The sequence below is a fragment of the Rhinatrema bivittatum genome, chromosome 4 (genome assembly GCF_901001135.1).
Source record: "Rhinatrema bivittatum chromosome 4, aRhiBiv1.1, whole genome shotgun sequence".
Taxonomy (NCBI): domain Eukaryota; kingdom Metazoa; phylum Chordata; class Amphibia; order Gymnophiona; family Rhinatrematidae; genus Rhinatrema; species Rhinatrema bivittatum.
In genome coordinates, this window is record NC_042618.1 from 311,582,212 (window position 1) to 311,595,567 (window position 13,356).

Below are 13,356 nucleotides of genomic sequence, written 5' to 3' on the forward strand. Positions count from 1 at the left end.
CAAACCTAAAAAAGAGTTGCTTCCCCCTTGGGTCCATAGTTGCACATTCTCTAGGTTTGCCCTAGAGTTTCAGGATTTAATACCATAGCCTTATTTTACCCTCAGGTCTCCCAGCTTCAGTGAAGGATACAGATTAAGAAAACACCATTGTATCCAAGATGCTAGAGGGCTGTGCTGTTGCCCTATGTGTGTCCTCCACTCTGGATTGATGATGGAGACTCAGTTCAAAGAAAAGTTGTCAAAAAAAAATCAAGCCTCCTATCTTTCTCAAAATCCTCAAGCTCTGCTCCCAGAGAACCACAAAATAAGGAGCAGATAAACACATGGAGGGGATAGTGTCTGGTAGGAACATCGACAGGTGTATTAGTCTGCAGATGACCTCATCAAAAGTTTACACAATTTCTTGAGGTATAGTTAATTCTTTACATTAACAGAAGGGTTCAAACAAATCATGTTTAACATCATTTGCATTATTTTGTTTTAATATTAATAAGATACTTTGAATAAGTTTACTTGTGACCAAGCTCATTAATTTTTCTCCCACCTTACAAGGTAGTTTGTTACATAAATTTTAATGTAAACATATTTGTTGCCATTGATACACATTAGTGTATTAACTTATTTTAGTAACTTGGACCATTATTCCCTAAAAGACACTAGAAGTAAGGGATCTTAGCTTTATAAAATCTACTGTATTGCATTGCCTATCAGAGTGGGCTGGTTCTTTTAGGAATGCTAGAAGTAATGTATCTGGGTAACCTTATCCAGTCTTTCAGCTTCAGATATCACATCTAGAATAACACCACCCAGATCTCTCTCTCTCTCGCTCTGCTTCTGCACTGTTTGAGCACGAGTTTTTTCTTCATGTGGATCTTCTTCAGTTTTAGACATAAATGGCTGAATTTTCAAAGGCCTATGTGCTTAAAAACCAGGGTTTATGCAGGTGGCCGGGCTTTGCCCATGCAGCGCACATTTTACATTGGGCCTGGCCACGTGTGTAAACCCCGGTGCACGCACAAGTGTAGGGACATGAAAAAGGGGCGGGACAAGGGCATGGTCTGGGAGGGAAGGCGCAGGCTGAGACAATGGCTGGCCGGGACAGCAGCAGTTAGCTGCTATTCTGGGGAAGTCTGCGCCGGCAGCCAGCCGGCGCGTGCAGATTACTGCTGCTCCAGAGGAGCAGTAAGAAAATAAAAAATTTGGGGAAAGATAGGTTAGGTTTAGGGGGTGGGGAGGAGAGGGGAAGAGAGAGGATGTTTAGGTAGGGGGGGTAGGGAACTGGGGGAGACCCGATTGTCTTGCCGCGCATATTAATCGAAAATTCGCCTCCCCGCACGCACTGCCTGCAAATGCGTGCACAGATTTTAAAATCTGGCACGCGTGTGTGTGCGACCATCACATTTTATAACATGTGTGCACTGGCGTGCGCGTGTTATAAAATCGGCGCATCCATGTGCGCGCGCCAGGAACCACGCTTCTGCCCCATCCCAAAATGGCATCTGCTGACAAAAAAAATTTCATAAATGAAAAAAAAGGAAAACCTGTGTACTTCTGATCTTCACAGTCCCATTACATTGGAGTGATATTTGCCCATTTAGTTTAGTTTAGTTGACTTGATAATACTGCCTTTTCAATTAATCAAAGCAATTTATAATCAAAATTTCATCTTACATCATAATACACATTCATTTATTTATTTTTAAATATTTATATTCCACCATTACATAGATCGTGGTGGATAACAACTATACGTACATAATTGAAGCAGACCACATTATTACACATGCACTATTTACATACAAAGCATCATCAATTACAAACATCATGTACACAGACCCTGGCTATTAAATGGCCAAGGCAACACCATCAGTCATTAGGATTTTAGAAGGAGAAGGCTATAGCAAAAAAATAAGCCTCAAGGGTTTCCCTAAACTTCGTGAGATCCCTCTCAGCTCTTATTTCCTCTGGGAGGCTGTTCCACAGGATGGGACCAGTGACCCTGAATATCTGGTTTCTGGATTCAGTTAATCGGATCTCTTTGGCAGAAGGGATGTTATGCTCAGGCTTGTGAACCCTTGGGCCGATGGAATACTTTGGGATGATGGTCCGTAGGTTCTCCCGTCAGGTGGCGAGGCAAGAACAGAAGACGTGACCAGCTGACCCTCGGCACAGGAGACAGAGGTGACTGTGAAGGCAAACGAAGAGTCGTGAGATGAAGAAAGGAAGTGTGTCTTCGCCACTGGAAGTCCGCGGTCCCCCCAGGAGGAGCCCTTAGGGACCTGGACCACTGGGACTTAGGTGAACCTTTGAGAGGTCAAGAAGTCGGGGCAAGGGCTGACTGGAGCTTCATCCCTGGAAGCCCGTGGTCCCCCCGGGAGGAGCCCGTAGGGACCCGGACCGCTGGGACTTAGGCGGGCCCTTGGAGACGATGGTCAAGAAGGAGTCCAAAGTCAAGTGCCAAAGGGTCGTCGCTTACCAGTCCGAGGTCACACACCGAGGGATCACCACTTGCCAAACCGAAGTCACACGCCAGAGAATCACCGCTTGCCAATCTGAAGTCAATACCAGGAATCACCACTAGCCGATCCGAAGTCAATACCAGGAATCACAGCTAGCCGATCCGAAGTCAGGAACCAGGAACTCCAAGACAAGACAGGAACGAGGATCCAAAGCACAGGAAGACTCACTGAAGCAAGCAGACCTGACGAACGAAGGACGTTGCCAAGTCGAGGAATGAGCAGAGGAAGTCTCCTTTTATACTTCCTCTGCTCTGGCTCATAGGGAACAGCTGAACCTGGTTAAAGGGATCATGTCCCTTTAAAGCTAATGAGGAGGCACGGCCTCGCGCCTAAAGATGGTGGCGGCCATCTTGGATTTCCTCCGCGGAGGAAATGCAGCCGGACGCCTCGAGGAAGGAGCAGGGACAGCTCCCTACCGGCGGCCAGGGCGGGAGCCCGCACCAAAGTGGCAGGCATCGGGTCAGGGGTTTCCCCTGGAGTTCCTGCGGCAGGTCACCGTCACGGGTGAGGTAGGGGGCCGCGCTCGTGGCCTTCCAAAAGTGCGGGACATAACAAGGGATTTCCAGGAGAAACTGTGAGACCTAGCGGAGTGAGCGCCTAGGTTGATATTGTTGAACTGTCGATGCGATACATTGTGGGACTAATTTATGCTGGCAGATACATCATATTACATCTAACTTTCTTTCTCTTACCCCCCTCCCATCACCACCACCACCAAATTTCCTTACCAAAGTTTATAGCTTTTTCCTTCCTCATCATGAAACTTTTATCCATACGCTGCCTCTCTCTTGCTCTGATTACTTTTACCTCCTTCTCTCTGGTATGCCTCCTTTATGCATGTAGCTCCTTTGAAAATGACCAATCCAGGCAATTTGAAAGTTACCTTCTATATAACAAGATAACAGCACTAATCATCACTGTTTCTGCACAGCTGAAAACACTGAACTGAGTCGCCAGCTGGAAGAAAAGGATTGCAGAGCGAGCCAGCTAAATCGTTCAAAAGTATATCTGACGTCCCAAATAGATGACCTGAAAAAACAGCTGGAAGAGGAAACGAAGGTACAGCACATTTGCCAAAGCGGTTAGATGTTTGGGCAGTGGCCCCACTGATTTTGGTGGCTGCTTGGATTGTTGTAGGGCTTGAGGGTGAGATGGTGGGTGCCTGATGTTGTGTTTGACCACTGATGGGATCATTTTCTGTAAACAGCTAAAGGTCCATTTATTTCGAGAAGCATTCACATAATTTTTTTTAAAGTGCTCTATGTAGTACAGTTGGGTAAGGAAATTGTATAATCATGTTTTTAATTGTTTTTTTTTTCGTATTGTGTTCTAAGGTTTGTTTTATAGTGTCATATCATGAATGCTTTTACTGTAATCTGCCAAGCACAGGTATTACTGTTATAGGTGGGATATAAATATTTTAAATAAATAAATAAAACAGACTGATACGGTGTTATAGCCTTCAAGCACCCAAGCCTCTGTGGCTGGAAGCTGGAATATAGCTTGAGCAATATTAAGGCAGCTTGACTGGGCTACTGGGGTTTGTTTGTTTTTCTGTCATCATCTAATATGATATTCTGAAGTCAATGTTTAAAGAGCTGCTGAGCAGCCAAGAAAACTGGCTAATTTTATCTAGTTATATTTAACCACATTTTCAGCTGAAACTGAACAACTCATTTTTTTGGATCAAAATTTGACCAGCTAGATTTAGAATTGCAGTTTGTCTGCCTGGGGTTGTCCATCTCATCTTAGCTGCTAGGGCTAACAATTGTCACAAGCCCACCCTGGGAACACTGCCAGAGTATCTCCTTTTTCTGCAAGGCTAAATGCAGCTATCTTGTACATTTAGATGAGCAAATTTAGCTAGTCAGTGAGGGGAAACTTTTGAAAAGAAGAGGCCTTGCTGACTAACTTTTGGAGCTAGCTAGTTTAAACCTTTTGCAAATTGACCCCAATGTTACAGTGTTTCCTGTGTGAAGGATTCATTCAGCTAAACTCCTTTTGACACAGGCGTTTTATTCACCTCAGAGCACTTTTACCTGAATACATTGACTAGTCCTCTAGGCTAGCTTAAGTCTGGGTCAGAGCACTGTGACAGCCATGTAGCTCCCCAGAAATAATTTTCTAAAAAATACAAAAAGGTACTAGTTTTTGACAGCAGTGGCCTTCACCTTCCACTTCAGTTGTAATGGGGAAAGGTTTGACAAAAGGTTCCATATTTGCAACCTGGCATGATCTGGCATCAAATCACCACTGCAGGGGGGGCGATCCAAGATGGCGCTGGCATGAAAGGAGTTGGTGTTAGGAGCTCCTGAATCGTTGTCTTGCTAAACCCTTTTTCCCTCTTACTGATGATGCCTCAGAGTCAGAGAGGAAGCCTCGACCCCCGTGAGACCCGCGCTAATTCAGACCACGATAGCAGGCTTCTACCCACAAACAGAGTCAACAACCTCGAAGAGTCCTGCGAGAGCGATAGATGGAGAGCAAGCACCTTCACTCATGGGAGAAGTTTCTCTTAGTCCCGGGGCACCAACTACTCCTTTACCACCGACAAGCGTTGCAACAACCACTGACCCTGGCTTACTGCATCGACGGATGGCGTCCTTGGAGGCGAGCCCGATCGAGGAGGGAGCATTGGGGCTATGGTGGCACCAGGAAAGGCAGGAGGACCAACAACTTCCTCCCCTCAAGTGGAAGGACAATCCAGCGATAGCTGAGTCTGTATCGGCGAAGTGAATGCTGTTGCAGAAAGGAAGCCGGCTCAATCCCAGAGGACCCAGGACTTACAAGGACCATCTTTGCTTCAAGCAGTAACCTTTACACCTTATTCGTTGATTGAGAAACCAAAATCTGTTACAATGGACTCATTGTGCTAAGCAATTGTTTTGTTGCAAAATACTATCGCGAATTTAACTACAACCATAAGAGAAGCGCAAACGTTGTCTTATAATATGAATCCAATATTAAGTCAGCATACTGAGAGTCTGGAGAAAGTTGATTCAGAAATGAATCAAATAAAAAAGTACAGCTTTCAATTATACATGGAGAAACGCAGCTGAGTAAGAAAGTTGAAAATCTAGAAAATTCTATTAGATATACAAATTTAAGAATTATAAAATTTCCCAAATGCAGAATGGTTTCCACGAAAGAGCAATTAAAGAATTATTTTCAGGAAATATTACAAATGACACCTGAAACTTTTCCACCATTATTGAAAGTTTATTTTTTATCATGGAAAAACAAAGGAGAATTGGAAAACCAACCAGTGGAAGCAGAGTCACTGAATGTAACTGAATTACTGGAAACTTCCTATAGCTCCCAGGTTGAAAAGAGAGGCACTCTTCTGGTTAAATTTACACTATCTTCGGATAGAGATAATGTTCTAAAATTGTTTTTGCGTAATAGAACCTCTCTTTACTTGGGACAAAAGTTTTGGATCTACCCGGACATTTCTAAGGAAACTCAGATAAGACGCAAAAGATTTCTGGTTTTGGCAAATCAGGCAAGAACGTTTGGCATTCAATTAACAATTAGGTTTCCTTGCAAGTGTATTCTGTGAGTAGATGGAACAAGATTTGTCTATTATGACCCAGAGCAATTGGAGAAATTTTTGGAAGCCCAATGGAACCGAGGAATTGCGCATAGTACATCAACTTCCGAATAGTTGGTTTAAGTTTAAAATTTACTCTGTAACCTCTTATTGTATTTGGTAAAATATATTAGAAGTAATATTGCTCTAGTAATGGATCTCCCCTAAAATTGTTTTGTAATTAGGGATACATGATTTAGATATAAAACTTTTTCTTGTTTATTATGTTTCTTTAATATATTAATTGGGAGAATTCCCAACTTAAGAATCATGTACACTCTGTTCTTTTGGATTCAATGAAGATTGAATGATTGTATTAATTAAAATTTCATAAAAATAAAAAAAAATAAAAAAATCACCACTGCAACTGTTATTGTTTCCTATCAAATAGATTTTGACACTTTTAAAACATTTTATTTATTTAGTAGTGGATCTAAGGTGGCATTGGTGCGAACACTGTATTCAGAAAGGGCTCTGAACCTTCCCCTGGAAGCCTAGTTAGTTTTTTCCTTCTTAGCATTGCAGCATGGTGATCTAGAAGATTAAGGTGGGGTTTTCCCACCACCTGCATTAGCTTCTCAGACTGCCATTGATCTGTTCCTTCTGCATGGCACTAGTGTTGTTCCATCAGAGCCCTCCACTGCTGAGGGGTGGTTTCTGAGCATCCCCTTGGTGGTAGACAAACATTCTTGAGCTCCAGTATCCGAGAAGCACCTCCTTGGAACATACATTCATTCCAAACCATGGATGGATTAACAGTTTCAAGTTTCAGTATGAAGGGCCATTACCACAGAGGGCTACATCAGCTAAATGTGTACTACACCAAAGACAAGGAATCTGGACGCATTTGGACATTTTATTTATTTATTCACTTTATTGATTTTTCTAAAATCACTATCAGTAAATATTATTTTGAACACCCATCCAGTCAGTCCAGCCTGTTTTTTTCCAGGTACATGTCCCAAAGAGCAAGAGTACCACACACATAAAGGAGGTTTCCATTGCTTGGACCCAGAAGGTTAACCTTCCCCTCACAGAGAAGAATCCATCCTTGAGTACAGAAGAGTTGGGGAAAGGACTGAGGAGCCAGCCCACGTAAAGAAATTATTTTATGGCCCTTTGGAATTGGACATATTCCCCGAAAAAGGGTTTCAAAAGGAAACTCGCTCCTCTAGGCAGGAGCCTGATGAACAGGTTTTGAATGGACTCTGCCTGCTTTAACCTTGCTGCCTAACCACGTATCTGCCTCTTGATTCTGTACCACACCTTGGCCGTGTCTGTCAGCTGTCCCAGGGTCCACGCTTCCAAGCCGGTGACACATTCATGATCATATTTTTCCTGTGTGGGCTGATTTACATTGTCTGCCAGTTCACTGGTGTGTGAAATGTATGATTTTAACTTTAAACTTTATATCTCTCAGTGGCACTATGCCTGTTTGCCTTGCCACAGTACTAAAGAATCATTGTCCAACTTGTCTGCTCTGATCTTCTGGTAAGTGCCTGCTGCACGTGCCCTCGGTCAAGCAGGTTCACTTAAAAGAATCTTGTGAATACATTTTTGGCATGGCAGGCCCAGCACTTTGGAATGACCTCCCAGAGGCCATAAAGATGGCAAGTGATCTGCTACATTTTAGAAAATTGCTAAAATCATATTTATTTTCTTTGGATTTTACTAATTGACAATTTCCACTATTTTGGCTAGGTTGCCAGGGTGGCTTCACTAATAAATAGTCTGGGCTTTAACAATCCTCTTTCTGTAGAATATTGTTTTTGGTTTTGTGTTGTAATTATGTTTGTAGATTTCTCATTTGTGTTAGTTTGTACAATTATTTTATTACTATATTTTTTGTGAATATTTTGGTTTTAGTTTTGTAGATCTATATGTTTTGTTTTTGTTGTTCAGTTTTGATCTGAATATGCATTATGTTGTGTTTCTGCCCGCAGCCAGAGCTAAGGGCAGCCTCTCACCTTCCTTCAGCCAGCTGGTCTGTCTCCCCGATGCCGTCTGTTCCAGCTTCACGGCCTGAGCAGCCGCTGTCTCCACTCCTCCGCGGCCTGGAGGCCGCTTTGAAGTCTCCTGCTTTCACAGCAGGAGTCGCTGCCATTATCCCAGCTCCGCGGCCCGGAGGCTGCAGTCCCCGGCTTCACTTGTGGCAAGGAGCCGGTCCCAGCTGCCTCTTCACGGCTCGGACGCTGCCACTCCAGCGTCAGGGCCTGTTCCACGGCCCAGACCTGCTCCTGCACTCAGCAGCAGGGACGCCGCTGTCCAGGGTCCTGCCCCTTCCTCCTAAGGGGTGAGGCCACATCCCTCTTCAAGATTTAAAGGGCTTGCAGCTGGATATGCCCCGGGCCCCACCTTGAACTCCTCCCTAGGTGTCTCCTCATTCAGCCCTATAAGAAGGGCCTGTCTTCAGTTCTTCCTTGCCTTGGCAAGGGGCTAATCCTCCTTAGGACTCCTTGCTTTCTGCTCCTGCCTGGCATACACTTCTCTTCATGGGATCCTTCGTTGTTTGTTCCTGGTCTCTTCACTAGATGTCCTTCGACTTGTCCCGTCATCCGCCATGTCTCCCGATGTCTCCGAAGTCCGTCTTAGGTCCAGATGTCCTCGTCGTCCATGTTCCTGATGTTCCTGTCATCCAGATGTCTGCCAAAGCTCCGTGCTGTCCCGTTCCTGTGTGGTCAGTGACCAGCCCGGCTGGGTTGTGTAGGGCACGCAGTGGTCCAAGTGGCCCGTGACCACCCCTGCTGGGGTGTGAAGGGCGCTCGGTGGGATAACTCCTTCCATCGGGGCCGAGGATTCCTACGTCCTTCATCAGTCCTTCTCCATGGTCCAGAGTCCGCTGATGTCCTTGCCTCGCTCTTCCTCACTGCCCTTCAGTGAGTGTCCTGGAAGTCCAAAGAGGATGTCCCGAGCCTTCGCCATGGAGGCCTGACATTTTTAGCCTGTTCAGATGTCCTCGTCTACTGCTGTCCTCAGATGTCCTGGTTCAGATTTTTACCTCCTAGTGGGCCATCCTCAGTTCAACTTCAGGACAACCTTCAGATGCATCTTCCACGCCAGGTCGGAGGTTTCATCTTCCTTTGAATGACCTGTCAGGTGCGACGATCACGCTGGGTTCCCAAAGCTCAGCCCAAGGTGGTTGCCGCTATGAGTCAGGCCGGTAACCTTCACTCTGTTTTACCTCTTCTGTCATCTCCATCAGCATCCTGAGTCTTCATCTTCTCCAGAACCCTGCGTCCATTGTCTTCTCCAGAACGCCTGAGTCTTCATCTTCTCCAGAACCCTGAGCCGTCATCTTCTCCAGCTCCACTCTCTCCAGTGTCCACGCTTGCCAGATGTCCTCATCCACTTCTGCCTCCTGTCTGGCCTGCCGCCTCTGCCGTTACCTAGTGGCAGGTCCAAAAGGGCTTGGAATGGTCGGAGGACTACTCAGAGACCAACCTTGCATGGTTGGCCTCACGGAGGCCGTGCAGGTCGGCGGGGGCTTGGGTTTCCAGTTTCCACCCAGACAAGGCTCCATCTCACCTGCCTCCGCGTGTCCTCGGAGCTCCTCTCCCAGTTTGCCAAGGCCCAAGGGCACAGTCCACTCGTCCCAGCACACAGGTTGCCAAGGCCTTTGCGCACAACAGAATGCCAAGGCCTAAGGGTACACCTCATCTCCCGGAAGCGGGATCGCTCCTCGGTGCTCCCGCAACACATTATGTATATTGCTTGTTCTCCACTAAGATTTGTGGATCAGCGAAATACACATTTTTTAAAAATAAAATAAATTAAAAAATTAAAATCATAAAGCATATGGGACAGACATAAAGATCTAAGGAAGAAAGGAGAGGAAAGGAAGATATGACAGAAACATTTAAATACCTCCAAGGAATAAATGCACAGAAGCCAGGCCTATTTTAATAGAAAGGAGGCTTTAGAAAAAGGGATCATGAGATAAGGGTGAAAAGGGGTAAAATCTGGAATAATCTATGGAAATATTTCTTTACAGAGAGGGTGATAAATGCAGGAAACAGCCTCCAAGTGGAAGTAGTAGAGAGAGAGAGAGAGAGAGAGCTCAGCAAACCATGGGATTTCTCATATTCCCTCTCCCGACTCCCATAATGATCTCCCCTCATTCCCTGAACCATGGAAGGCTCTCCCCACATCCTTCCTCATGACCAGAAAGTTCTAATCACATTCTCTCCCTTGTTTCCCAGAAAATTCTCCCCACATTCTGTCCCTCCTTTGATCATGATAAAGCTCTCCTTTGAACCTCCCCCCCACACACACACACACACAATGATCCCCTCACAAAACCTGGAATGCTTTTCCCACATCCTCCCTGAAACTCTACTTACATTCCTCCCTGACCCCCAGAAAGCTCTTGCCACATTCCCTCCCCTGACCCCCATATACTCTCTCGACATCTCTCTGCCCCCCTTCGAAGCACTTGAAATGCTTCACCTCCCTGATCCTGCTTCTTCCACCAACTGGGGGGGAGGCTGCATGACTTCATTGGCTGACTCAGTTGTGCACTGCTGCCCCTTTATGCCAGCCCTGATGCTGGCAGTGCTCAAGGCATTTCTCGTCTCACGGCACCGTGGGCAACTGCCCAGTTCACCCTAGCAAAAAACCAACATTACTCTCTCCCATCCTATTAACTGCATCACAGGTTAAAACTCTGGGGACAAAGCTGAAAACTCAGGTTCTGTCAGTTGTGTTAACACAAAGACCCTGATATAATAAGGCGCGAGTAAAAAAAAACGTGCACTGAACTTCAGTGCACATTTTCTTTACCCATGCACTAAAGAAAGTGTTAACCCCTAATGGCATATTAATGCATCGGGAATTTTTTAAAAGGCACGCTAACCCAAATATGTGCTCAAAATATATTCTTATAGTGCATAAACAGTGTTTCCCAACCCTCTCCTAAAGGTACAGCTAACCATTCGGGTTTACAGGATTGCTACAATGAATATGTGTGACCAGACCTCCCAGTCCATCACTATATATATTTTAGTTCCATTTCCCGTTTCTAAAACATCTTGACCTATCCGTTCCATCTTCCTCCAACCTAGGAGAGCAGGGATTGGTTACTCATGCCCTTTAGAACCAGCCATTTTGTGGTTTAAGGTGTGGCTAGTTTCATTTTAGAGAGACACCAGGGAAACAAGATGTAGGAGTTTTTCCTCCGTGCTGAGGCCTCCTGTCTCATCAGGTTTCCTTTTTTTTGTAGGGGATTGGCCTTTGTGCACAACCTGCCAGAGAATCCCTAAGTATTTAGAAAGATAGATTTTTGCCGGATTTCCTTTGGGTCAATAGGGCTTTCAATCTAGAGGACTGAAGATCCGTGAGTACTACTCTATTCCCTAGGTGGGCAAGATTTTTGATGGCCAAAATGTATCCTGTTTTTCAAGAAGGAAATACACTTTTTTGTTGTGAAGAGGTTTTAAGCCATCCCTCTTCACTAAGAGCCTGGCTGGATCAGCAGGTTCCCATCCAAAGACTTTTCAACCCTAGGAGTCACCCTTTCAGAGTAGCTTAATAGAGTCACGGAAGAGCAAGGAGACTCTCCAGATTCTCCACTAATTTGGGACCAGGACACAGGGCTGGGTGTTTGGGAAGATGCTGAACTGTAAGGTAGGACTTTTGATATGCTAGTAGGGGACCCCTGACCTAGGAATCCCGGATAAGCCGCTGGGAGTGCTTTCAGTGCACAGTTTATACCACCATGAGAAGCTCAACCAGTGTGCTGAAAGAAAAAGGACACCTACCCACAGAGAAACACTCTATCTGTAAAGACATCATCTGTAACTGCACCAGTATTTAAAGATGGACTTTTATTTGCCTTAAACCAATCAGTAAATTATTATTTAACACCCAGCATCTGGTCCTATTTTGGTTATCCATAGCATCTCCCTCCAGAGGATGCCACATCTACAAATAAACACAAGGGAAACACTAATGTTCTTTCATTGTCTGGGCCTTAGGCGAGAGTCTCCTCCCTTAGAAAGAATCCGCCCCCCCAGGGATCAAGAGTCGAGCTGGGAAGGAGTCAACTAGCCAGAGCAGCCCCAGAGGTTATAAATGTGATTGTATGCCCTTGGGACTAAACACTCCGGGTAAGGGTTACATATGCATGAGATAGATTTGCATACCCTGGGACTCCAATGTATGCAAATGAATGTCATACATAATTATTGTAGATAGCAACCAAACTGGATGTGCATCTAAGAGAGGGATGGGAAATAACTGACATAAAATATGGCTCATGTGCATTGTTATGTGGAAAAAATATGATTTCTACTTCTAAAAGCTGTGCGCACAAAACATGAGTTGGAGTAGAGACGTGCAGCAAGAAAATGTTTATTTTGATTCATGTTTACATTTTGTTTTATTTTTTCTTGGGATTTTTGGTTCATTTAATATTTATTTTGGTTTTGTTTGCCAAACCCTGTCAAAATAATCGAGGCCAATATTCAGTACTGTTTATCTAGCTAAGTTCTGACTTAGCCAGATAAATGGTGGGATTTGAAAACCCCTGCCATGGAGACCAGCCCTGAGACAGCAGGATAATTAATGTTTTATCCAGCTAGCTTGTGGGCAGGTTGAAAATATTCCAGGGCAGAGCCAGTTATTTGCTAAGGGTCTGAGTTACTAAGGCTTTTCTCCCATTCAGTGTTTATGGGAAAAATGCTTGGTAAATGAGGCACTAGGTTAGTTGGATAAGCACTGATTTTTCACTGTTATCCAGCTAAAATAGCCAAATAGCTTTAGAACAGCTAAAAAGCAGATAGCCGAGAATATTCTGTGTCAAACATTGGATTTGCATGGAGGTGCACTAATTTATGTGCAGTTTTACTCACATCTGTGCAGTTTTTTATGTACTAAACTCCTTGTTAAACCAAGAGTAATGTAAGTATAAAAATGTGCACACAGCTGTGTGCACCTTATTACATTGGGGCCAAATGATTCAAACCACTTTAAAAAACCATAAAATTTAACACATTAAAATAAACAAAGCTATGGTATAAAGCAGTTACTTGATATATATATGTTTGTTGTGTCACGAAAGATGTAAAGACAAAGTGATTAAAAGTGTTGATGGCTCTGTGAATTTATGTGCTGTCAGGACCTATTATTTTGTTGTCACTGTTTCTGTCCTTATCTGCCTTCAGGCCGATACAGTACCAACGCGTAAAATAAAGTGCGGCAGTGTCCACGGCGCCCGCTCATTTGACACACTCACATTTTGGTTCACAATCC

The 13,356-nt window shown here is 44.5% G+C and overlaps 1 protein-coding gene across 1 annotated transcript in view; it reads left to right on the forward strand.

The window, feature by feature from the left end:
* LOC115090769 (myosin-16-like) overlaps positions 1–13,356 on the forward strand; it is a 292,772-nt gene that overhangs the window by 121,559 nt on the left and 157,857 nt on the right. Inside the window, exon 9 of the mRNA XM_029600261.1 lies at positions 3,451–3,578. Within this exon, the coding sequence (XP_029456121.1) occupies positions 3,451–3,578 (128 nt within the window). The remainder of the gene's footprint in view (positions 1–3,450; positions 3,579–13,356) is intronic.